Source organism: Acomys minous (genome assembly GCF_964271855.1).
Source record: "Acomys minous genome assembly, chromosome: 9".
Lineage (NCBI taxonomy): Eukaryota > Metazoa > Chordata > Mammalia > Rodentia > Muridae > Acomys > Acomys minous.
This window is the reverse complement of record NC_140490.1, coordinates 47,892,028-47,918,944: the sequence shown is the minus strand read 5'-3', so window position 1 is coordinate 47,918,944 and position 26,917 is coordinate 47,892,028. Positions and strand designations below refer to the sequence as shown.

General features: G+C 45.0%; 1 protein-coding gene across 1 annotated transcript in view; it reads left to right on the top strand.

Annotated features, from left to right (window-relative positions):
- CAP2 (cyclase associated actin cytoskeleton regulatory protein 2) overlaps nt 1-26,917 on the top strand; it is a 147,286-nt gene that overhangs the window by 10,133 nt on the left and 110,236 nt on the right. Inside the window, exons 2-3 of the mRNA XM_084795089.1 lie at nt 11,197-11,318; nt 15,736-15,836. Of these exons, the coding sequence (XP_084651215.1) occupies nt 11,198-11,318; nt 15,736-15,836 (222 nt within the window). The 5' untranslated portion in view covers nt 11,197. The remainder of the gene's footprint in view (nt 1-11,196; nt 11,319-15,735; nt 15,837-26,917) is intronic.

Genomic DNA, 26,917 nt, shown 5'->3' with positions numbered 1-26,917 from the left:
TTACTTCTATTTTCAAAGTCCCTGTGTTACACGTTTGCACTATTTAGGGATTTAGTCTTGGGCTCCAGCACAGGTTTGTATTCAATTCTCAGGGGCGTTGGGTTTGTCCCACATGTGCACAACTCAAGGGCGAGATGGCAACATTTCAGGATCAGGGTGCTCCCTCTACTCTCTGTGGTTCCACCCATACTCTCCCGTTCTTCCACCTGAGATACTGAGTTTCTTTCGGAAGTTTTCACGTCCATCCTGCTGCAGCATAATTTCCCAAGTCTGAGTTATCCTCAGGACAAAACAGTGAGGTGGAAAATAACAGGCAGTGCAGAAGACAGCTCAAGATGCATTCCCCTGCTGTGTCCTCAAGTAAGTGAGTGGTGAAGAGTTGAATTCATTCATTGAAAACAGGGAAACTGAGACTTAAATTAGCCAACCTCCAGCTTCCCACAGATACGTGTGTTGCTGAAGGGGCTATGCCTCAACAATTCTCTGATCCTCATAATTCGTTTTCCACTATAGCACATGACAAGACCTAGCTTCGTATAGCCAGAGGTCCTGGTTCAGAGAATGACTTACTCTATAAAGCCAATGGGGGTTGGTTTGGGGACCAAACCTGTCACAAGCAGGAAGTGTCAACCGGTGAGATGATATCTATATGCACTCTGCCTTCTTGTGCTATGCTCAGGATTGGTGGAGAAAACAGGAAGCCGGTGCCTTAAGGGGGATGTAGGACCCCAGGAGATTTCAAGGCATTGATTTGGGGGCACGGGTGCCAGGAAAGGACCCTTACTTAGAGCCTTCAAAACAGCAGCAGCACAAGGTGGATGGAGAATGGGGTAACTCACAGAAAAAAAAAACAAAAACAAAAACAAAAAAAATGCCTGAGCTATCTTCGTGGTACTGGGGTTCTCTCTCAACTTGGGAGCCTGCCACAGGTGCTGGATCTGGCACCAGAAAAGTCTCGCTGAGAAGTGGACCTTCTCCCTCACCCCTGGGTCGTCAGCTGAGGCAGTAGATGAATCCCTAGGCTACCCTGGATCTCGGCAGTGTTTTCCATAGTTTTATAAAATTTTTGGAGTGCCTTTTTCCCTCACCCATATAACTCTCTAATCTTTGTTATTTTGATTACATCGATTGAAATGTCTTTGAAATAACAGAGAGAATAGCAAGCCTGGCATGGTGGCACACCTCTTTAATCCCAGCAGAGGCAAGCGGATTGCTTAGTTTGAGGCCAGCCTGGTCTACAGAGGGAGTTCCAGGACAGCCAGAGCTGCACAGAGAAACCCTGTCTCAAAAACACTAAAAAAGGGGGGAGGGAGAGGGCACTTTATGAGTCAACTTTCTGTCACTGTCTTAAAATATCCGCAGCAAGCAACTTATAAAGAAGAAAGGCTTGTTTGGGCTCACAGTTTGAGAGGTCTGAGTCCATGATCATTCGGCTTCAGCGCTGTAACAGAATGGTGCTTCTGGCAGGGACGAGTGGTAGATACCAAAAAGATGAGACAGGAAGGGGCGTTGTCCAGTGTCCCTTCAACTTCCTTCCACTCAGCCCCGCCCCAGTGGAACCCTGGGCTGGGGAACCAAGCCTTAGAAGGCAAATTTTTATATGACATTTGAAGACTCAGACTAAATGGTGACTGGTGTTTGTTGTTTGGTGAAAAGTAGGTTCCCAAGTCACTCTACGAGAGTGGAGGTGAAAACTATGCGAAGGGTGGGCTCCCTGCTAACATGAATGTCACCTTTTGGTGACACTGCCTGACTGAGCGCGGTGGGCCTCTGTCCTCTCCCAGCACTGTTCACTACAGAAGATATCTCAGACCTGCCTTTCTAGATTTGACCACTGTGCCTAGCAGAGAGTGGGGGCCGGAGACAAACCAAACACAACTGATGTATTTAGTGGGCCCATCAAGCATGAATGAACAAAAATACAATGATGGTGGGGAGTCAGTTAACAACGAAGCACAAGACGACTTCCCCCGATGTGCCCATGCCTAGGAGAAGCGAATCCAGACGGAATGGCTTCATAGTTAACCAGATATTTTATTTATTTATTTATTTATTTTTGGTATACTTGTAGAGAAGTTCGTTGACTGTGACTTGATTTTTACAGAGAAAGGCTTTAGCTTCCTGCCACTGCATGTCTATTTCAGGTTTAATCTTAAGCTCATGAGCACAGAAACCTATGGATTTGAATGTCCCCCAAGGAATCACCACAGGGCTGGGGAGGTGACTCCATCTGTAAAGTGTGAGACCTGAATTTAATTCTCCGAACCCACAAAGAAAAGCTAAGCTGGGTGGCATGTGTTTGTAACCTACCCCAGAGCTGGCAAGGTAGAGATAGGTGGAACTCTGGGGCCTGCTGGCCAGTCAGCCTAGCCCAACCCACGAGCTCTGGGCCAAGTTAGAGACTCTGTCTTAAGAATGCATTGTGGATCCGTGTGTGGTGACACATGCCTTTAATCCCAGCACTTGGGAGGCAGAGGGAGGTGGATCTCTGTGAGTTCGAGACCAGCTTGGTCTACAAAGAGAGTCCAGGACAGCCATGTCTCTGTGTAACAGAGAAACCCTGTCTCAAACAAACAAACAAATAAACAAAATGCAATGTGGAGGCTATGGGGATAGTTCAGTGAGCCAGAGTGCTTGCTATGCAAGCTCTGAAGACTGTCTTCAAATCCCCAGCAGGCATGTTAAAAAATGGGCTTGGTGAATGTGATGGCGCATGCCTATAATCCCAACACTCAGGAGGCAGAGGCAGGTGAATCTCTGTGAGATCAAGTCCAGCCTGGTCTACAATGGCTACACAGAGAAACCTTGCAACAAAAATAAATAAATAAATAAATAAATAAATAAATAAATAAATAAATAAGATGGATGGCCAGGCATGTACATCCATAACCTCACACTGTGGGATGGAAACAGGGGCTTGCTGGCTACCAGCCTAACTCCAGGTTCATGTGCCTCAACGAGTAAAGTGGGGAGTGATAGAGCAGCATGCCCAGCCACTTCCTCTGTCTTCATAAATGGCATGGGCACACAACCACACACCCAACACACAGAAAAGTGAAGTGTACATCTCCTGAGGGATGACACCTGAGGGTAAACCCTGGCCCCCATATTCACACATACACACACACACACACACACACACACACACACACACACACACACCAGATTATCTCTCACCACATTTGCCTCACTGTCTTTGACCTCAGAAGGGGAACATTGAGCTGGCTATCAGGAAACCCTGAAGACCTCACTCTCTTTTATGAAAGGAAAAACATTATCAAAGTAATTGTCTTCTTTACTCATTTTAGGAACTGGGTGAAGATTTTACAAACCACTTTGAACAGCATGAAATCTTTCTCTCTTTTTCTATCTATATCTATATCTATATCTATATCTATATCTATATCTATATCTATATCTATATTATTGAAATCCTAACGTAAAAACAAAAAAGCCATGGAGGACGCAGAGCTTGCCTTTGGTGAGAGCAAACAATACTTTAAACCATGGAAACCACTGTGGTTCAAAACCGGAATGACGAATCTAGCACCCACTTTTAAATAGAGATTTCTCCTGTGAAACTCTGGCTTCCAGCCTGATCTGGGACCACGCCAGAGAGTAGGCAGCAAGGAAAAGGCAGAGAGTGGAAGCCAATTCATTAGTCAATCAAAAATATTTATAGCCTTCTCTAGGTGTATGGCACCATGCTGGACTCGGTGGGAGGACAGAGGCAGCGTGAGATCAGCCTCAGCTCAGGCAAAGCATGCCACCCAGCCTCTTGAGAGGTAGGGAAGACATGTGCCGAGGGAAAAGGCAACACATGGAGTGCTTTCACTGGACAGTGTGTTCTACAGCTGCTAAGGGTACATTCCGGAATGTAATTCTGTTACTCGGGGTGGTACCATTTGCATGTTGCTGTGGGGTGCCGGTGTTCAGAGTAGCCATAAAAGCTATCCTTAGCACTGGTCCACTGAGCATGGGAAAGTTTGGGTAAACGGCCAGGGAAGATGGAGGAGTCTGCTCCAAAATTATCCTAAGAGATGACTTGAATTCTTTGTGTGGTGTGTGTGTGTGTGTGTGTGTGTGTGTGTGTGTGTGTGTGTGTGTGTGTGTGTTCCTGTGTGCAGATACACATGAGTGCAGGTGCATTTGGAGGTCAGGGGATAAACTTTGGTGTCATTCCTCAGATGTCACCCACTGTTTTCTGAGACAAAGTCTCTCATTGGCCTGGAATTCCCCCCGTAGGGCTATCTAGCCAGTGAGTCCCAGGCATCAGCTTGGCTCCAGCTCTCTAGAGCTTGGATTACAAGTGCATGCCACCCACCACACCTGGATTTCTTTAATGTAGTTTCTGAGGGCTTAATTCAGCTCCCCTTCTGTGCAAGGCATGTATTTTACCTACTGAGCCATCTCGCATAGGGAGTACTCCCTATGAAGTACTATTTAAATCTTAAAGATTTACTATAAAAATATTTAGGAGGAAAACATGTGATTAAAAATCTAATTACTCTGTTTTGTAGTAATCAATACACATTAATAGAGAAAATCTTGCTTAGAAATGTTTGACAAAGGGACTGGAGAGATGACTCAGCAGTTTAGAACACTGGCTACTCTTCCAGAGTTCAACTCCTAGGACCCACATAATGGCTCACAGCCATCTGTAACTCCAGTTCCAGCAGATCTGACACCCTCTTCTGACTTATGTGGACACTGGATACATGCATGCAAACAAAAGGCGTGTGTGTGTGTGTGTGTGTGTGTGTGTGTGTGTGTGTGTGTGTGTGTGTACATATATATGAAACTTTTTAATGTTGGAAAAAGTCTATAGATGTACCACTCTGAAGCTGCTGCCTGATCTTATCTGCTGTCAGAGCTAAGCAGGATCAGGGCTGTTAGAACTTGGGTGGTAGATATATTAGAGGAATAAGTAAAGAAACAAGAAAAAATGAAATATTAAAAATATTTTCCACTGGCCAAATTTTCCCAGTGACCCCTTCATATTCCACATATCGTAACTCTTGCCTCTGTGACATGGACCGTCCTACTAATCTTGGCTGCCCTTTTTATCACTATGAATGTTCCAGGCGCTGTGTCTTTAGTAAAGCAAAGTTAAGCACTTTCCCCAGAGCTCCTTGATTTTTAGTTACTTTCCACATTGCTGTTATGAAGTAACTGATAGAAAGCACTTGTGTGATGAAGGGGTTTTGGTTTTGGTTTTTGGTTTTTGGTTTTGGCTCTTAATTTGAGAGAGTACAGTTCACTGTGGCCCAGGAAGCTTGGACGCAGCAGTGTGCGGCAGCATGCTCACATGTGAATGGGTCAGGAAGCAGAGGGAGAGGCCCTCTGGTGCTCAGCACGCTCTTTCCTTTTTATTCAGTTGAGGACTCAGTCCATTGGGTGGTGCCACCCATATCAGAGTGAGTATTCGCTGTTCAATTAAGCCCCTCTGGAAATTCCCTCACAGATATGTCAAGAGTTGTATATCTCCTGGTGATTCCAAATCCAGCATATTCACAGTAAAGATTTAGCCACCAGAGTCCCCCAGCTAACAAGAGCCAGAGGACCAATTGGGGTGCGTGAGTCCAACATCAAGGTCCCTCTGTGCTTTCCCAGCTAAACATGAGCACAAGCATGGAGGCACTATGAAATGCCCAAAAGTGTGAGAACTCTTCTTTTACAGTAATTTGATATGGAAATGGCATAAAAATCCTTTCTCTTTAGGTGTTTTACACATAAAATGCACCGTGAACATAGAATCCGACCTATTAGGGACCAAGTATCAGTACTTTGAGAATGGGCTTTGCAGAAGATGAGTGAGCAGAAAACAGCAGTAGTGGTCTTTTCTCCTAGGAAAATATTTCTTTATTATGGGTCTCTGTTGTTGCAGTACAGTCTACGGGAGAGCAAACACTGGTTACAGGAAGTAGTTCTTTATTCTAGGTCTCTTTATTGTCACAATACATTTGAGAGGAGAACACACACTGGTTATAGAAAATATTTCTTTCTTCTAGGTCTCTTTATGGTTGCAGTGTAGTCGATGAGTGCACACAGGGGTTACAGGAAAGATTTGAAATCCAGTTTTTTATTTATAAAATCAGAGACAAAGAGACCATACAGCATAAGAAGAAAGGAGGGAACATCATAGGAGAAGGTGGCAGGAGATGCCAGGCCTACAGATGAACAGCATGCCTACAGGACAACCATTCAGATGAGAGAAGGACCCACCCTGGAAGGAACACACAGAGATGTTCCATCTTGCTGGGCTCTGTCGAATGGAGACTCTCAACCGGAAGAAGAACAGAAAGATGGGTCGTTTTTAAGTGCATACAAAACCACCAGCTGGTCCACATGTGGCGGCACACACCTATAATCTCATTCCTCAGGAAACTGAGGAGGACGACTGCAAATCTGAGGCTAGCCTGGGCTACATATCAAGACTCTTAAAAAAGACAAAGAAATGGAAAGAAAAAGAAAAAAAAGGGTAGAGTGAGAAAGGAAAAAAGAAAAGGGGTGGAGGTAGGAAAACCAAGAAGCTATTAACAATGGTTTTAGGAAACCAGATGAGCCAACAAATAATCACAGTGGACTTTGCGAGTCAGATATGACTCTCTGTAAATTATGGCAGCACACCATTAAAAAGATGAGACATGGGGGACGCGGGCTTGCGGGGCTGATACACACCTTTAATCTCAGTACTAGGAAAGCAGAGCCAGAAAGGTTGTGCATTGGAAGCCATCATGGACTATGTTGTGTCAGACAAGCCTGGCCTATGTAAAGTGACTCTGGCTCAAATGAACAGACAAATAAAGTTAACAAGCAGATGTGCACTGGTGGAACTCAGTGGGTAATGCCTTAAAATGGGAGAAAACCAGACACGACTTAGAGATGAAACCATGTTACTTGGAAGAGATAATTGCCTAAAGAAATGACCACAGTAATTGAAAATATTTATCTCTCAAAATGAAATGATATGGGCAGGGAGATATTGTGGTTTTTGTAAGAGCCAAATGCTGGATTTTGCAAAAAGGTGGGAGAAAAATAGTCAATGTTTGTGCCGTGAAGGAATGAGTGTTTGAAGATGTGGGTAAGTTTAACCTGATCTAAATAGTACACCATATTTACATCACATAACACCTTTTTGATTCTATGTACATCTCACCTTGATAAAGGCAAAAATCAAACTTTACAAAAGGAAAATGAGGCAAGATATGGAGTCAACAAAGGCATATACTCACAGGCGAGTGAATAAAGAACATGGGAAGGCATGCAGTTAATGAATATTATTCAGCTGCTAAAGGAATAACCGTCCCACCATCTGTGCCAAAATGGGTTAGATAGGAAGAAGTTATATCAAGTGAAAGAAGCGAGGACCACCACACGACAGAACCCCATGTTCTCAGACCCGTGTGGAAGCTAAAACCATTGCTCTCAGAGAAGGAGAGGGCAGAAGGGTGGTGACTAGAAGCTAGGAAGCGTGGGGGAGGGGTAGAGCGGTTGCATACAGGCATGGACATGTGTGAGGAAGAATGAGGGTTAGTGTTCATAACTGCGTCTTGTTGGATAGCTCATGAAGAACCAAGAGGGGAGCCTGGAGACCCAAAACACACAAAAAAGATGACTACCGTGTGCCTGGATGGAAATGCTAGCAGCCCTGATTCAACGGTGGCACAATACTGAGTTCCTGTACTGTGTCCTGTAACTGTGCTACGTCAACTAACAGGAAAAAAATAATAGGATGGAAAAAGAAAAGGTGAAGGGAAAGTTTAAACAGGAAATGCAAGGACGCACAGAGATGGGCTTGCCACTATTGCTAATCTCAGGAGATACTTCAAAAATTAATGCATACGGAGTTTAGATCAATCCCAAATATAGGCTAAGTGGTGTGTACCTGTAATAACTTCAGCTGATCAAAGCCAGCCTTGGCTACAATGCTAGTTCAAGGCCAAGCTAACAGGGCCTACATATTTATTGAGACTCTATTTTGTTTGTTTGGTTCGTTTGGCTTTTTAAGACAAAAATTATCCTCAAATAGTTTCTTAAAATAAATCTTCAAGGAGCTAGAAAGATGGTTCAATGATTAAGAGCACTGGCTGCTCTTCCAGAGGACTGGGGTTCGATTCTCAACACCCACATGACAACTCACAATTGTCCGTAACTCCAGTCTTAGGGGATCCAATGTCTTTTTCTGCCTTCTGTGTGCATCAGGCATACACATGGTGCATAGACATACATGAAGGCAAAATATTCATACAATGTCAATTTTAAGCTTTAAAAACATGAAATGTTGGAACGTGACATTTTCCTCTGACACCGCCCCCTCGGCTCTGATGTCCTATAGGCAGTAGAGACTCTCCTGTCGGGTCCCTTGTACATGGACAAGATGGCTCGAATTTTAGAGAGGCGTGTTTGAGCTGCCGCATCTGAACCAGACTCCTCATTCTTCGGTTGTAAATCTGGCCTCCCGCTCCACCACTGATCCTTACGCCGTGTGTCATCCAGCAAGCTTGGGCCCCCTCACCCCGCCCCCATTGGCCTCCTGATCAAACTCTTGTGTCTGCGTCCCTTGGCCAGACCCATTCCTCGGGAGACCCTGAAGTTTCCACTTGCTGTGGCAACTCTGTGCCTCCCCTCAGCCCGTTTCTTAATTCCCGACTCCTGTCAAAAGTTGGCTAAGTGCGTTTTGAAGCGCCAGGGCAAATGGCCTGGAATGTGGAGAATCTATGACTGGGTTCTTGGCTTATCCTTGAAGGTCTGGACAGCAGCTGAGGTTAAATGTAGAACAATTGAGAAAGTTCGGGTGGAATGCGTGGCTACCTCAGACTCCACCAGTTGCCTGCCCTGGCAGTACTAACGTGGATCCTGCTGTGTCCTTCCTTTTGCTCGTTGTTAGGCATCTCTTCCAAGCTGCTCCACATTTTTAAACCTAGAGGTATCTTTCCAGCCTCCTCCCATGAACAGTTTTGATCCCATTAGAGGCTGTAGACAAGCCTTTCTGATTTTACGTGCAGTGGCATCTGAGCAGCTTTTAGGCCACATTCCACAGCAATCTGCCCTCAGCTTGCAGTTGATAGACTGAGTCCTGTTGTCTTTTCAATGTGTGTGACACTCACCGTTTGATAGCTTTGAGATTGGAGCCAGTTGGGGAGGCTGATTAAGCCAAGGGCAGGGAAGGCAGGCCTAAGTGTGAAATGTAACAGGCTCTCCCAAAAACAGCTGGCCTTGATGGGGGAGAGCCAGAGGTGGTCTGGGAAGCTGGCTAGCTAACAAAACAGATGCATTTCCCTCTTATCATAGACTAGGTCCATGGTGGTAACACTTGGCAAGTTTGAGTAACAGGGAGCTGAGATAACTGAACAGATGGGCAGCTATGAAAAGACTTGAGGGGCTTCCTTCATTCCTCAGATGGCCCTCGCCCACCTACGAGATACCCGGTTCCCCCTGCAAGGGGATTATGTGAAGGATTTGATTAAATCTCCCCCCCCCAACCCCCACCCCTTCAATTGCAATGGAATCAGAAGCTCTGACGCGAAGCAGAAAAGAATAGCTGAGAAATTTCTAATTTTGCAGCCCCTTGGGATTAGATGCTGGATTCAGCTGTGCAGAGAGTACTGCTCTATATTTTGAGAGAGCTGCTGCTGGCAGCTTCCAGAGCGATGCGTTTCCAAAATAGACCAAGAGTTTCTGCCTCCATCTCTGACTACTGATATTTGGGTGCCGGAGTACAAGGCTAGGCGTGCTGTTAGATGTGGTTAACCTTGCTCTTGTAAACTGTGGTGACCTGTATCGTCGTCATCGTGTGTAAGCTGGAAAAAAAAATGCAGAGACACACATTCTCCTGGCTTCCAGGGAAGAGCTGAAATATTCACACATCCCACGGTGATGCAGCTCACCCGTGCTCCAGGGCACGAATCCTGTGTCTGGGATTCGGAAGCATATTACTGCCCTTCCTTTGCTCAGAGTGATGCTTGGGAAGGTCCTAAGAGTGGAGGGAACCATAGGCCCTGCCTGGGGCAGCGGATTTTTTACCAAAGGCAGTCACTGTAAGTGAGGGTCTTGTGATACGGCTTCCAGGCAGCACCAAGGTAACTGGATTCAGGGCTCAGAGGACTGTGTGTGTGAAATCCAGGACTAGTCAACGCTACCTACACTCGGTTTAATAAGTGTTTGGAAACAGAGAAGGATGGATGTGTGACCCCATCTTCATCCCCAAGTGCCTCGGTCAGCGTCCATCTCTGTTCCAGCCAGAATAACAGATAAGTTAAGACCTGGCCTCCAAAAACCAGCCCATTTGACGCTGACATGTGCCTGAAAGTAGTCGGCAGCCTCCATGAAGAAAATAGCCACCTTCAACATTTTAAACTAGAACCTCCACAGATCAGAATTGTTATGATTTAAGATAATTTCACAATGGAAACACTGAAACAAACTGATAATAATTAATACTCAGAGGTGATGGTATCTCCTTGCTTGCTAAACAAATGTACAATTCTATAAGCTCACAATTTCGTACAGTCAGGTGGACAAGGATTATCAATGGGTTCAGAGCTGCCCTGGGCATTCACACTGACACAGTTACTGGAACTAGTTAAAACGTGTTCCCATCACTTAGCCTCGCAAGCATTTGTGATATTAAGTTGAGGTTATGCATTTGTGGCTTTTAGGTAAGTCCTGTACAAAAATGGCACCAGGCAGCAATATTGGAAGCATGTAAGCAGGCAGCTAGGAATAATGGAGAGCTTGGTAATGTTTGTGTCTAGGGTTTTACACACATATATAAAAAGAAATCATGCCAGGCATGGTGGCGCATGCCTTTAATCCTAGCACTGAGGAGGCAGAGGCAGGTGGATCTCTGTGAGTTTGAAGTCTGCCTGGTCTACAAAGTGAGTTCCAGGACAGCCAGGAATACACAGATCCTTGCAATAATAAAAATATAATAATAATAATAATAATGATAATAATAATAATTAAAATTTATTATATTAATATAATTAATAATATTAAACTGAGTAGAAGATAAGCCCAATATAATTTTCTTTTGGTGTAAGCTCTTTTTCAGTTTCTTGTATTTTCATGACAGGAAGGTGATGAAAGCTGCTCTTTGGTGATGTTTATCTTCTCTCTCACTGTCCTGTGGGATGATGTCAGTCTGCTGGTCCTCAGTGATGCTCACACATCTCTGTGTCCACTTCCTTCTAGAATGGCGGACATGCTGGGACTTATTGAGAGACTGGAACGCGCGGTCAGCCGGCTGGAGCAGCTGTCGGCAGGCTCACACAGGCCTCCTGGAGACTGTGGAGAAGTTAACGGTGTCAATGGAGGTAGGGCCACAACCTGAAGTCATTACTGGTCTTTCTGTGGTTCACTTAACCCCACCGTCAACATTCATTTTCCAAAATCTGACTCCCACTTCCTTCGGATGCCTCCTCCTTCCTTTGGGAGTGATCACAACCTCAGTCAGAGGCAGGCAGGCCCTGTTTTGTTTTAATGTATAACTATATTATTGAAGTAATTATCAAAGGTAGCATGAGCGTGCTCAGTTAGCATGCATTGAAAGGGACTAGGTGCTGTGGATTTTTACTGTTAGGAAGAGTCACTCACTGCATTTGGCCACTGCAGCTTTCTCTGAAGCTTGTTGCAGGTTAAGTCAATGATGGAGCAAGGCCACATCTGACCTCTGACCTCACTGTATCACCTGACCTCTGACCATCCCTAACTAATAGGCCTCTTAGGGTGGAAGCAAGTGCCGACAATAGAACCCAGGACACTTTCTTAAAAAGAGCTTTTGGCTTGGAGAGATGGCTCAGTAGGTAAAGGCCGTACAAATCTGGCAACCTGAATTCAGTCCCCAGGACCCACATAAAGGCGGAAGGAGAAAACTGACCCCATAAAGTCATCCTCCAATTGTCATATGTGTACTGCTGCACAGGTTTCTTCCACACGCGTTAGGCACACATGCATTTTTAAAAAGAGTTTTCAAAAAATGTAGGATCCAAAACAGAAAGTTAATAATTTTCTTTAAGCTGGGAGTGCTGGCACACACCTTCATCCCGACAAGCAGAAGATTGACACAGGAGGATCAGGAGTTCAAAGCTAGCCTCAGCTACGTATCTAATTTGAGTCCAGCCTGGGTTACATGAGACTCTGCCCCCCCCCACCTCCCCCCCCACACACACCAAATAAAACAAAAAACAGAAAGCAAACTCTACCAGAAAAGAAAAGAAAACACAAATAAAAGCCAGATATATATTGTGTGACCCATGTGGCAAACTTTAAGCTGTCTACAATAATTTTTTCACTCCATTTTTGTTTAAGATTTCAGTCTGAGAGATAAAAACGGAGGCTACCCATTAAATATGAATTCCAAATGGAGAAACTTTTTTAGTATCAGTGTTTCACAAATACTGTACGAGCTACACTGGACGATACATAATTATCTTTAAAAATCTATTCATTGCTCATCTAACATTAAATTCTAACAGGGTGAGCTATATTGAATATGCAGTAGTACTCATGTGCGTGCATGCAGCTCCTCTGACCTGTTTTAAATGCTGCCAGGCTTTGGGGAGCTGAGAAAAGCCTTGGGCAAGAGGAGACTTCAACACCTCTCTCCCCAGGAAAGATGTGTGTCGCTTCTAGAACACTGGGTATTTTGGGGCCTGTGCCTCCTAGTACATGACACAGGACAGAAAATACTGTGTGAACTTGAAATATATTGGCTGTGTCAACCCCTGAACATGATGAAAACAAAAGTGGCCTGAATAAACTGGAAGGAGAGATTACTTAAAGAAAATCTGGGGTGGGTTAGAGTCCCCCCCCCCCACATCTAGTCTCAGATGCACCTCTGGTTTCATCTTAAGCCCTTTCAGTTGGTTTCTGGGCCACATAAACCTAATTTCTATGGCAAATTCTTTGCATTGTCTCCAGCAACTTTGTTTCAGTATGTCCTGGACAGTAAGTGGCTACAGACATTTTCTTAAGGCCTCTGTCCACTAATAAAAAGCCGGTAAGTACACAAAATAAAGTTAAAATCCAGTAGATAATGGGTATCTAAATAAAAAGGAAAAGCCAGTCATTTGAACCTCACACATTCAAAAGGTAACAAACAATACTGCGTGTGTGAGAGGGGGGAAGGGGCTGAGAAGATGACTCAAAGGGTAAAGTGCTTCCTGTACAAACAGAAGGACTGGGTTCAGACCCATAGAGCAGATTTAAAAGCCAGGCCTGTAATCCCAACACTGGACACAGAGATAGGGAATCTCTGAGCCGTGGGCTCAGCAACAGATCCCTCCTCGGTACATAAGGTGGACAGTGTCCAGGGAAGACACCATCTCAACCTCATACCTCTAAGTGCAAAAGCACGTGTATGTACACCCACACATTCGCAAACCGTAACACGTATGTGCACACACACCACGTGCGCATATACACACAAAAGAGAAAGAAATGTCCTGGAAGGTAAGGGGAAAGGCTAAATAAAATTGGGAGGAGACAAAATTAAATTATTTGGCATTTAGACAAATGCTTTCTAATACAGCAGATTGTTTCCAATCATTTATTGAGGCAAAGGTCTCCTGGAAAAATTAGCTGGCAATTTATTTCACTTGAAGTGGGGTAATTAGTAAGTAGGATGATAAAGGAGACACATGAATGGTACGGATTCTTTCTTAAAATCTGAAGTAATGTCATTCCCTGAGGCAGCTGTGGTGGTCCACGCCTATGGTCCCCACAGCTGGGAGACTGGAGTGGGAGGATCATGTGAGATACTTACTAATTAATCAATTAAGTTTTCCCCCTAAATATAGACACGGAATGACTATCCCATATAAAATGTACTGTATTGTGTACTATATTAAATAAAGCTATTTCTTTTATACTTTAAAGGAAATTTTGAGAAAGAACACAGGCCATTACAAATACATACCATCCATATAGATCAGGAACCTCTCTATGATAAGTTTTGAATTGGGTATTTTTGTCTTGCTTTGTTTTTCTGTCTTGTTTTCCTGACAGTTGGACAAGGTCAGCTCCACAAGACAAGAAATACTTTAGCATCCCAGCCCTGAGCATGGTCCTGGGTGCAGGCGACCTCAGATCCTAATCCTCTGGCATCTTTGCTCTGCCTACATTACTATTCAGAGTCAAGGATGCTTTGATTAAGAGACACTCAAAGGATACAGTCTGGGGGGAAGACCAGATCATTAAAGGCTGCCCGGAGGAGGTGTGAACAGAAACCAGGGATGAAAGTGAACTGAAAAAATATTCTCTTTCATCACTTTACCTTGTGCTAGGCGGCAGCTTCCATCACATTTCTGAAACTTTCTTCCACTTTAAATGCCCAACAGAGACCTCTCACACCCTCCTGCAAGTGACAAGAGGTTTATCTATTTCCAAATGGAAATACACAGAATCTCGGGGCCCTGTTATGTCATCTAAGGCGAAACTCAGTCCTACCTGGTACAAGATAACTCCCCTTCAACATGCTGTTGAGGTGTGTGACCAGGAGTGTGTAGGAACTGTCAATCACTGTCCTTGTCCCCATCCCAACCCCTCCTTGGGGATGTGGGAATGGGTAATTGGAATAAAAGGAGAAGAAGTCTTGTCTCAGTTCTGTGGGCAGGGACGATGTCTTTGAGGAAAGAAGGGGGCTTTGGCTTGAGTGTTGATAAACTGCCAGGATAAATCTCTTAATATTAGGAGAGGAAAGTCAGGGCTTTAGGTTTTGTGTTTTTTCCGTTAACTAAAAAGCAGAGAAGGGAACCAAGCACGCTAGTTGGACCGATGCCCCTTCAGCTCGCACAGCACATTGGCCGACCATGCTCTGTGCAGATGGATCCCTAACGATGCTCATTCTCTTTCTGCCCAGGAAGTAGAGGAAGAAAACGAGAGGGTTTACCCTGTTTACCCCTCTTGCCCAGAGTTCGCTGTACTCTGAATTCCTGGGGACTCTGGGTAATGCTGTAGGTTGGTGTAGTACCTGGGAAAGCTATGGAGGAAGAGGCAGTGTCTTTGAGGAGCCTGGGTCACTTCCATGGGGGCATCTGCCTTTTGTTTGGTCTGTAGTTCGGGCCTGTCGCCTGCTCTGTCTGCACTTCTGTTCCCTTATCTTGTACGGTGGCAGTGTCCCCAGTTACCTGCTGGGCTTGCGAATCCATTAGTTATTTTTCTCATTGATGTAACAAAATGCCTGATAAAAACCAACTTAAGGGAGGGGAAGGGCTTTTGGGGAGGGGGGGTGCTTATCATTTGAGGCACAGCCCATCATGCCAAGAAGTGTCAGTAACAGGAGCAGGAGGCGCTGGGTCACTTTGCAGCCACAGTCAGGAAGCAGAGAAAGATGGAGGCTGGTACCCATCCAGCTTTTTCCTTTTCATTCAGTCCAGCATGCCTGCCCATGGGCTGGTGCTGCCCACGTTTCCCCTCAATTAAACCTCTCCGGAGACACCCTCACGGGCGTTCATAGAGGTGGGTCTGTTTGATAGTTCTAAATCCAGTTGAGCCCATAGTCAGAGTAGAGAATGAGGTTATTGATGTTGATGAACGTCTTTACTGGGGAAGACAGAAACTGGGCAAAGGGGATTTTCCTGAGACATGGTAACTATGGGGCACATGGAGGAATGACTGACCGAACAGGTGAGGGGAACAGCGATGATCGTCAACCTCCACATAACCTTTGGTGAGCCAGCCCCAGCTTTCCAGGAAACCGCTGGGGATTAATGGAGCTGTTCTCCTCCACAGGCGTGGCACCATCCGTGGAAGCCTTTGATAAGCTGATGAACAGTATGGTGGCTGAGTTCTTAAAGAACAGCAGAGGCCTTGCTGGTGATGTAGAGACCCATGTGAGTAGTCCTATGGCATCATGATGTCTGCTTTGTTTATCTTTCCCTTCAGTTATGCAATCATTTATTTATCTGCCCTACAAGAGTCTACCGATCCAGGCATCAGAAGCTACCATGAATTCAGAGATGAGTGAGACAAGAGTCCCGCTCCACCCCCACCTCAGAACTTTATCATCTTTATCTTTGGGAAATAAAAGACAAACATAACTATATAACCAACTGAGGTGTTATAGGTATGACCAAAAATAAATAAATAAATAAATAAATAAATAAATAAATAAATAAATAAGGAAATAAGGAAATAAACAATGATATGGAAAGTTCTGGAATCGGGGTTGTTGGTATAGGGGCCGTATACCAGGAAGTGACTTCTGAGCAGAGATCTTAGTGGAGAGAGGGAATGGTAGGGGTGGTTATAGAGCAGAGTGGTCCAGATGTGAGACAGAGTTAGAGCAAAGGCCCAGAGAACGCTGGTTTAAGCTCTTCTCAACAGAGCAAAAGTCTGCTGGGGAGGTGAGTTAGGGAGGGGGGTAACTTGGAAGCAGAGCCAGATAGGACCTGCTTGAATGCTTAATGTAACAAGAAGTTAAAGGGGGCATTGAACAAAGGAATTAGAGTCAATCCTTTCACTTTGAAAAAGATCCTCCAACAGAGTTGACCAGGCACCAGGCACCAGGCACCATTCTCAGGGTCAGGCTGAGGCTATTAGTTAACACCTATGTGCATGTAGTTGTCATCACAGAACCCAAGGAAATAAAATGTTGGCATGAATGTGGTTCTTTTTGTTCTCATTGTGAGGGGGTGCAAAATGGTGTGCCTGTTAGAGAAAATGGTTTGACAGTTACTTAAACACAGAAAAGAGTGTAAACCTAAGATCTCACATCTGAGCACGTACCCAAAAGCAGTGAAAACAGACTTTCAGTGTGGTATTTGTACCCCAGGTTCAAAACAGCAAGAGCCTCAACAGCCAAAAGATAGAAGCAACTGACATGTCTAAGGACAGACAAATGCATGGAAATAGGTTGTCTAGGTCCAATGGAATATTATTCAGCCTTTAAAAAAGAAAGTCCTGGTAAAATTTGAGTACAATATGCTAAAGGAAGTAAACTGGACACAGAAAGGAGTGCATTGTATGAACTCACCTAGATGAGGCATCCAGAGAGACGGCATTCATAGAGACAGAGAAGGGAACAGAGACGGCCGGGGGCAGGGATGAGAGCCAATGAGACCCCTAATGAGCGCGAAGCTTCAGGTCTATGGTAAGAAAGCCCAGAAGTCCCACAGCAGCGCGAGTGTAGCAGCTCTGAACCGCGTACTTAAAAATAGTTAAGATGGTAATACACTTCTGCCCCTTCATTACCACATGTGTACAGACACATGTGTGGCTGCACATGAAGCCTGTGTGCATGCATGTGGGGCTGACCCCGGATGTCTTTCCTCATGTGAAACCCATCTTGTTTTTGAGACAGGGCCTCTCACTGGGGCCTGATACTCACTGGGTGGTCTAGAATGGATGGCCAGCAAGTAAGCTCCGGAAGTCATCTTGTCTCCACCTCCCTTGTCCTGGTATTATAACTGTGCACTGTGGCTGGCCTTTTATATGGCTTCCCAGGACCAGCCATGCCCGTGGTGAGGCCAGCCCTTTACTGGCTGAACTATTTCTCCAGCCCTTGGTTCTTACTGTTTTAAGTTACCATGCAAGGTGGCATGTTTCCTTGTGGCGTTCCCACACCTGTGCATCACTATACTGTGTCCTAATTTGTCTCTCTCTGCTTCTGTCCTCCGCTATGACCTCTGTCCTTTCTGGTTGATTCCCTTTTTCAGACTGTCCTTAATTTCTGCTTTCATGTCACAAATATTCCATTGCCCTCTCTCCTCTCTTCACACCCTTAATATATCTTCCACCTCTCATGATTCTCTTTCGGAGTCATGACCTACACTAGGACATGCATGCACACACACACACACAGACACACACACATGGGGGGAGGGGAGGGAGAGGCAAATTTTCTCATGTCTTCTCATGACTTTTTTTTTTCAAGTACAGCATGGAAGTAAGGAAAAAAATCATAGAATCTGGAAATTGCTGGATTGGAGTAGATCTTTCAGGATGTGTGTGCTCTGATCTGCTAGCTGCAGACAGTTTTATACCCCAGCAGTTACTCATTATTTACATCCATTTAGTGCAAACACAAGTCAGGCCAATTAAAAACTTAAGGCTAAGTGAAGCATTTGGCTGCTTTTCAGGGCTCTGTCTGAGAGGATAGGATGCCAGCTCTGTCTCCTCGTAGATGTCTCTCCATCAGGACAATCCTGGCAAAGACACTTTCAGCGTAGGTTTACAGAAAATCTGATGCTTGAATCATGTTGTTTAAGGTTAGGAAAAATAATTGAAAAAATTCCATCTTTGCTCCTTCTCTGTTGGTAGTGTATTCGACACCTGGCACTGGTCTTGCCCTGGGATCCGGTGTGTCTCCTTCCCAGTGGGTCGAAGACTGTAATTAAATAAGTGGTCAACCAGTCACGTGATGGTGTACTTGTCTGCCACAGGTGTCCTCCGCTGTTATTAAATACTTCTCAGGAAATACTCAGTGGAAATGGGGAAGCTTCAGGACATCTGAGGTCCAGAGAAATGTATTCCAAGACAACCCCTTCCACAGACTCCTTACTGGCAGTGCATGGCACACTGCGACGGTGCGTGGCACACTGCGACAGTGCGTGGCACACTGCGACGATGCGTGGCACACTGCGACGGTGCGTGGCACACTGCTGTCTTCACACTGACCCTTTTACTTCTGCTTGTCTTTGTTTCTCTGAAAGCTTATATACAGCAGAATTGTGTTGAATTTCTCATATTTGTCAGCACAATCCACCTGAAAGCTAAATACATAAAGGAGTGGTACCCCACCCCGAAAAAGCAGTTCTTGAGTGGTGCTGTCACAGTGATTCCAGACTTGTGACCTTCAGTTGATGTCGACATTATGTTTCTTGGGTAGGGCAAGATATCAGAGCTAATAATGGCATCTCACAAAACCCCAGCTAGAAGCTTTAGCCAGAGAACAGTGAGAATTAGAAATAAGGACCCGAGCTTCTGTTTTTCAAAATTGTAGGGTTTGCAGAGCGAACCTTATAACTGCCCAGTAAACAGTCCCTGTCCCTGTAAGTTCCTTTTAGAATAAAGTGAGGTGCTCATGTAATTGGACTTTAGTGAAGGGTTTTCCCCTCCCCACAAATCAGCTTATAAACAGTATTACTCTGATGAAAATATGTTCTCGCTATTGAATACAGAATGCTTTACAAGTGTTGTCTTTATTTTTTAATAAGAGGGAAGACTGAAACAGGAAAAGAGAAGAGGGAATGGGGAAAAGGCTGGAGAGGAGACCAGAGTCCAGGAGAAAAGAAAGAAAAAAGGAACAGAAAGAGCAAGGGAGAGAAAAAGAAAGGAGGGGAGGCAGAAGAGAAAGTACAGTGGAAGAGAGAGGCAGAAAGCAATAAAAGAGAGAAACATTCGCCATCTGAAAACACAGACCCTGGCTCTGTAACACAAAGAAAAGCACCAGCAGCCACAGCCCGTCTGCCTGTTGCTTTAATAACATGAACACGCAGTTTAGGTCTGAGGCCTCACAGAGCCCTGTGTCATAGGAGTTAAGCCTGCAGCTGCCGCCTCTCTCCCGCAAGCCAAAATGGGGCGGGGGTGGGGGGTAGGGTGGAGGGCGGGGGGAAGGGCTTGAACTTTGTTCCAAGAACACACCTGTTGCCTAGAAAATGAACCCCCCACATACCTGATTGTACAGTATGGAAATCGGAGAAGGATACCAACATATACCATGTTCAATCCTGTCATTCCCCCCCCCTCCACTACCCCTCCCCCAGCTTAGCAGCTATTTCACAGACACTAATAATGAGTAGGGGCAGGCGGGCCATGATTTAACGTCTGTCTCTGTGTGCCGGCTGCTGGGCGGCCTTTAATTTACTGAACACTCAATAGTCCATGGGCAGAATAGACCACAAAGAGAAGGGAATTAATGGTGACAATTAGGACGTTCTGCTGAACGCAAGAACATAACAGGTTTAGAAAAGATTAGATCTGCCTAAGCCTCCTTGTCCACGACATAAACCAGAGGGCTTATTTAAATTACTCTCCCGCCTGAGAACAAGGGCGCAGCTTGCGCCTCCTCTGGAAGAATAAACAATGCATAATTTTATAATAGCTCTTCAGGGTAAACATGGTTGCTGCCATGAAAGGAAAGGGTCCTCTAGAAACAGAGCCCCATACATCATCAACAAGGTCTTGGAAGACACGGCCCATTAACAGTGGACTGGTGTGATTTGTGTGTTGTGTTGTGTTTCTTAATAAAACTTTGGGAGAGGCAGAGACGCAGTTCAGTCGGCAGCGTGCTTGTCTAGCAAGCACAAAGACTTGCATTTGTGCCCAGCACCTTAGAAACCTCGTGGAGTCGCACATGCCGTTGGTCCCCAACACTTTGGAGGTGGAGGCCAGAGGCTCTACACAGGGGACAGGGATGGGTGCTTGAGACCAGCGTGGGCTACACAAAACCTTGTCTCAACAAAAAAGCAACGCCCCCTCCCCAAATCAGTGACATCGTTATTCCCAGTTTATGTAACTAGTCACAGGCCAGTTGCTGAGTGAACTGACAATCGCAAAGCACCAACGGCAGCTGAAAATCTAGGGTCCCTCCTGAACATTTCTTGGGGTGTGGAGTGTTCATTTCTTTTCTTGATTAAAATGGGGTTAAGAGAAAGAGCTGCTCCTCCTAGTCGTTTCGTAAAACAAGAGAATAACAATTTTAAACAAAAAGGCAGTAAAGTTAAACTAAGGATGATGCACTCATGTGATATAGACACACTCTGAACTATGCTTTGTCTTCGTCTTCTGTGACCTTACAACGGATAGGCATTTTTAGACAGTTAATAGACAGCTTCGCTTGATGTTTGTTGGGGGTGATGTTTTGAGACAGAGTGTCATGGAGCCCAGGGTGGCCTCAAATTTGCTCTGTAGTTGAACCAGACTTTGAATTCCTGTTGCTTCTACGTCCACCTCCCAAGGGCTGGGATTACTGGCACACACCCACAACACCTCACTTTTGGCGTCTCTCCTCACTACGCCACATACTGAGGGTCCTAGCTGTCTGCTTAATTCATCTATAGAACAGTGGGCTCGTGTCATGCCGTGCTGGCTAGCAGAGCGATTCCAAGAGTGACAGAGTGGCCTCCTTCACCCTCTCCTTCAGCCGTGTGAGTCTTCCAGTTAACTTCCGTTTCCCTGCTTGTTGCTGTAATGAATTTAAACACTTGGCCTTTAGTAAGGTTTCTATGTGTAGAGTATTTTAGCAATCATAAGCTAGTTTGTCCAAATGGCAAATAGCAAAACATGATCTTGTCAGGAATTCTGACTCTGAAGCTCCCACAAGCTGTGACTCCATCGTCTCTGTCCCTACAGTTGTTAATGACAGCCCCCAATTTCAGATGAGAAAACATTTGGGTATCATTCCAAGTGTAACTTCTTTTAGCCCTCCCTCCCTTTTATATTTCTCTTTTCCTTTCTTTCTTCCTGCCTTCCTTCCCCTCCCCGCCTCCATGCTTTCCTCTGTTATTCTTCCTTTTCCTCCCTAGTTCCTGTCCCCTTTTCTCTCTTGTTCTTTGATTTTTCTTTTCTTTCTCCCTCCCTCCTTTTCTTCCTCCCACCCCCCCCCCCCGCCTCGCTATCCCCCCCCCTTCCTTCCTTCCTCCTTCCACCTGTCTGTTTTCTGTGGAGAAGAATCTGTACCCTAGAGAAAATAAGTAACACGAAGTGGCTTAGAAGACAGCGGAGTCTTGGCAGCACAGCTGGGAATCTGATCCCCAAAGTCCCCATCTGTCACCTTAGGTGATGCCTGCTTTGACTTTAGGCAGCTCTGGCTCCCGCAACCTTTCTCCTCATGAGAAACAAGGCGGAAGAATCCAAGGAGGGCACAGGACAGAGGAGGAGAAGGAGTTCCCCTATCTCATGGGTCTTATGCATCACCTCAGAGCAGTGATGACTGTTCCTCCCGGGTCTTCACTTCCTCTTTCATACAGCCCAGTCCAGCCCAGTCATTGCCATGCTGCTGGCTCCAGGCGTACAGAATCCAGGGGCACTCGAACACTCGCCTATTATCTTTTCCTGAGAACATGGAGAGAGACTTTTTTTATTCTGCACTGAAGACATACTTGGCTTCCAGTCCCAGGCTTTGACTTGCAGCCCACGTTCTGTTGAGTTGCTAGTCTCAGGTGGGATGGCATGGTTCACTTTCATTGTGGCCTTGACTGGATATAGAGGCACATATTTGGCATATCCCTGAGGGAGCTGACAGAAAGTTTTACCTGAGGAGTGAAGACCCGCCCTAACTTCAGCAGCACTAACCCAGGAACTGAAGTTCTAGACTGAATTTTAAAAGGGTTAGCTGAGCTCTAATCTTAATCTCCACACAAACACACACCTCCACCGCCTAACTGTAGGCACAGGTGGCCGGCCACCTCACACACCTGCTGCTAAGCTTCCTGCCCTGATGGACCGCATCCCCTGGAACTGTGGGATGAAACCAACCATTCCTGCCTGCCTGAAGCTGTTCTTGTCAAAAATCTTATCACAATTGGGACAAAAGTGACAAATAACAGTTGGCGAATTTTTCACTTAAGGAAATTTTTAGACAAGTTCCGCCCATCTCTTGTTGAGCATTACAGTTTTACAGTCTAGAGTCCAGGGGATGACGAATAAGAAACTGGACTTAGAACCAGAGCTTCTTGGAAGGGCCCCCCTAGGCACCACCAGCCACCAGGACTGCCCTGTCTGTCAATCAGAAATAAGCTGCCCCAGATATCCTACTGGAATAAAGAATCAGGTCCTGTAAGTGGCCAAGGTAAAGAAGACATTGCTGTTTTACCTTTCTGGTGTGCGCAGTAGGCTACATTATGACATTTACACTTGTTCATATGGTACCTTTTAACCATATTCATCCCCATACCAGTTCTCCCTCGTCTTCCTCCCACTCCCGCTGATCCCCTTTCTCTTCAACCAGTCTCCCCCATTTCCTCCCTCCCTCCCTCCCTCCCTCCCCCTCCTCTCTCTTTGGTGGCAATTAATTTAATTAGCATTGTTTATAGGAGGCTAGGTAAGGGCTTATTGCTAAGGTATCCCTTGAGTGCTTTTCTTGTTTCATTTTTAGTCACTGAGTTTAATTTAACTTTTTAAATAAATCATGTATTAACTATTCAGTCAGGAAAAGCTTATGTTTGGGCCAGGGAGATGAGTCATTAGCATACTAGCCTAATGATCTGAGTTCAATCCCCAGGACACACATGGCAGGAAGAAAGAACTGACTCTTGAAGGTCCACTGAGTTCCACATGTGCAACACACACACACACACACACACACACACACACACACACTCATACACACACTATGGTCTAAATATGTTTCCTAAAAAATCTTGTAAAGGAAACTGGGTGTGGTGCTGCATGCTTGTAATCTCAGCACTCTGGGAGGCAGAGGCAGGTGGATCTCTGTGAGTTCAAGGCCAACCTGTCTACAAAGTGAGTCCAGGACAGCTAAGGCTACACAGAGAAACTCTGTCTTGAAAAAAAAAGTTCTCATAAAGGAAACATAATTCCTCCATATGAGGGGTGCATTCAGGGCAGGTGTTTAGGCAGAAGGGACAGAACCCTGACAAATAGACTAAGGTTTTGCCCCCATTGGGACAGCAGGAAGTATTTGGGGGGGGGCAGGAGGAGGCATGTCCAGGTTCCAGAGTGCACTTGTAGAAGTGAGAAGTTCTCTCTTTCCACCACATGGGTTCAGTGAATCAAACTGAGGTTGTTGAGCTTGTAAAGCCACTGGATCATCTCACCAGCCCTAGTTTTTATGTCTTTAACATGTTTCCTTTCCCACATCCTTGAATACAATAGTAATAAGTAAGATTGGTAATGCCTTATCTTTTAAATGATATGTATTAATTGTTCATAGTAATACATTTCAAAAGATACTTCATTCACATATAGAGTATACTCTGACCATGTTCACCCCATACACTCTTCTTTTGCCCACTTCCTGTTAATCTCCTCTAGCTCCCCAACTTTGTTTCTACTTTCATGATGTGTATAAATGATTTTATGTCTTATATAAAATCTAAGATCCAAAAATAAGAGAAAGCACACAATATCTGCCTTCCTGATTTTGACTTATTTTGCTTGGTGTGATCTCCATTTACATCCATTGTCCTGCAAACAATGTAACTTCATCCTTCATTATGGCTGAATGAAGTCGCATTGTGTGTATAATGCCATGTTTTCTTTATCCTTTCATCTGCTGATGAGCACATAGGCCAATTCCATCTCTGCCCTGTGACTCCTCCTGAAATAAACACTGACCTGCAAGTATCTCTGTGGCGTGTTGCCTTACAAACACTCATGTATCCAGGAGCAGGATAGCTGAGTCATAGGGAGTCCTACTTTGAATTTTCTGAAGAGCCTCCATACCAATTTCTACTGTGGTTAGATAAACCAATTAGTATTCCCACCAGCCTCTTTCTTGCAATATAAAAATCTCTTCTTCCCTCAGTTCCTCACTAGCAGTTGTTGCTGTTTGTTTTCTTAACATTATGGCTTATCCAAAAGTGAATATGTGCAAAGAGTGTGTACATTCATCTCTGCTTGTGCACTTATGATCTTTAGTGCTGGGTGTTGGCTCTACATGAGGTCTCATGTATGTTAGGTAAGCACTCTACCTCTGGACTAGTTCTTAGGCCAGGATAATCACTTTTTAACATTTACTTACTTGTTTATAGGGGGTGGGTGCATGCCACTGCAAGCCTGAGGAGGTCAGGGGACAATTTATGGAGTGTTTTTTTTTCCCTTCCACCATGTGAGTCCCAGGAATGGAATTCAGGTCATCATCAGTCTCGGCAGCAGACCCCTTCACCCACTGAGCTATCTCACCATGTCCCAGTATAATCATTTTTTATTTCCGAATCCATGCCTTCTCTGTGTAAGCCACAACAGCATTGAATTGTGTCAGAGGTTGGGTTGAGTACCCATGGATGGAGACAAGCATAGGACTTTTCTCTTTAGATGTTTAACATGATGGTTGATAGTAATAGAGGCCCCAATTCTGAGCCAATCTTATACTTCAGAGGACTAATTTTATTGTGTTACCTTCAAAATGTTTTAACAAGGGATATCTACAGTCTGGGCTTGCACATTATACCCAACATGAAGATTACATTGAAGTGAGAATTACAGAACCTGGGAGGCTGAGGCAGGAGGATCAAGAGTTCAAAGCTGGACTGGGCTATGTAGTAAGACCCTTGAGAGGGGCAAGGAATATTGTAGACTTTGTAGCTTTATCATTAGCATATTGTTAAATATCAAAGTCATTTTAAATCCATTTTTATGGTTAGGGCAGTTTACACATACAATTTATTCTTACTTTAAATTTCCTGTTCAAATAAAAAGAATGATATTTTCTATCCTTGACTTAAGGTATTGCCTACAGCTTTGAACTGTGTCACTTCCTTTTGTTTGCTGGTTGGTTGGTTGATTCCTTTTGTTTTGTTTGTTTGTTTGTTTTTCAAGGTAGGGTTTCTCTATGTGGCCTTGGCTTTCCTGGAACTCCCTCAACTGTAGATCAGGCTGGCCTCGAATTCAGAGATCCACCTGCTTCTGCCTCCCAAGTGCTGGGTGGGATTAAAGGCATGAGCCCTCATCGCCTGGCAAATTTTGTCACTTTTGAGGAGGAGCTGACTATGGGCATCGAGTTCCTTGGGGCAAGTCTGATCTTTGTTGTCAGGACACTCAACTTCTTCTCTTTGCCCACAACCATTTGACCAGCCACCACAACAACAGCAGCAGGAGGAGGAGGAGCAGCCACACAGCCCATCTCTGGGCTCTAGCACAGGTCCCTCTCAAGAGTCCCCAGAATTCCAAATGTCATACACTTGCAGAAACTATCTGCAGCTGGAAAAAACATGTCCCTGTTAGAGCTCGTACAAGGCAAATCATAGCCAGCTGCTGTGGACAGTCTGAAGCAGCTCCATATCCCACACCTGGGATTAAAACAAAAACAGAACAGTTCTGTGCTTTGTTTGCTTGTTTTTGTTTGTTTGGTTTTTGCTGGGGGGGTGGGGGGGTTCAAGACAGAGTTTTTCTGTGTAGCCTTGGCTATCCTGGACTCACTTTGTAGACCAGGCTGGCCTCGAACTCACAGTGATCCACCTGCCTCTTCCTACTGAGTGCTGGGATTAAAGGCGTGCGCCACCAAGCCCAGCCTCGGTTCTGTGTTTTTTAAGGAAACCAAAATTACAAAATTCTTACTAGACACTTCCAAACTGGCTATGTGCTTGTTTTACAGCAGGGCAGGGGGAGACTTAGGTCAGGTTCTGACGTCTCTGCAGCTTTGAGTCCTCATGTTATGATGGGATAACCCTAGGAATCCTATGGGGGAGTTGGACTCTCCCATCCTCTTGGGTTCACTGGCCTAAGCAAAATGAGCAGCTTACATGTACAGGGATGAAGAGCAGGCCCAGGAAGGGTTGTGTGTGTGTGTGTGTGTGTGTGTGTGTGTGTGTGTGTGTGTTCAGCTGAACCTGAGAAGAAAGCAATCAATCTCGGATTAATGGAATCACGGTGTGTATGAAGAGTCCAGGTCAGAAGCTTACTACAACACTCTTTGCAATGTCCGAGCTATGGAAGCAGCCTAGGTGTACAACGAGAGAGGAATGGACAAGAAAACATATTGGATGTAAATGGGGTTGGTGGGATTTACTGCAGCCATAGAGAAGAAGGAAGTTATTCAAAAGAAAATGGATGCAACTGTAAACAGCCATGATTGGTCAGTCTGGGTAGATTCATGAAAATGGAAGTATGTTTTCTCTCATTTGTGGTTCCTAATCTTATGGAGATACACAAAATCATGTGTGCGTATGTGTAGAAGCTGAACTGTCTCGGGAGATAACGGGCACTAGTGGAAGAGGAGGAGGGAGGAGGTGCAGGGAACACACACGCAACATATAGTATTTGTCACAAGAAACTGTCGTGTGTACGGTGA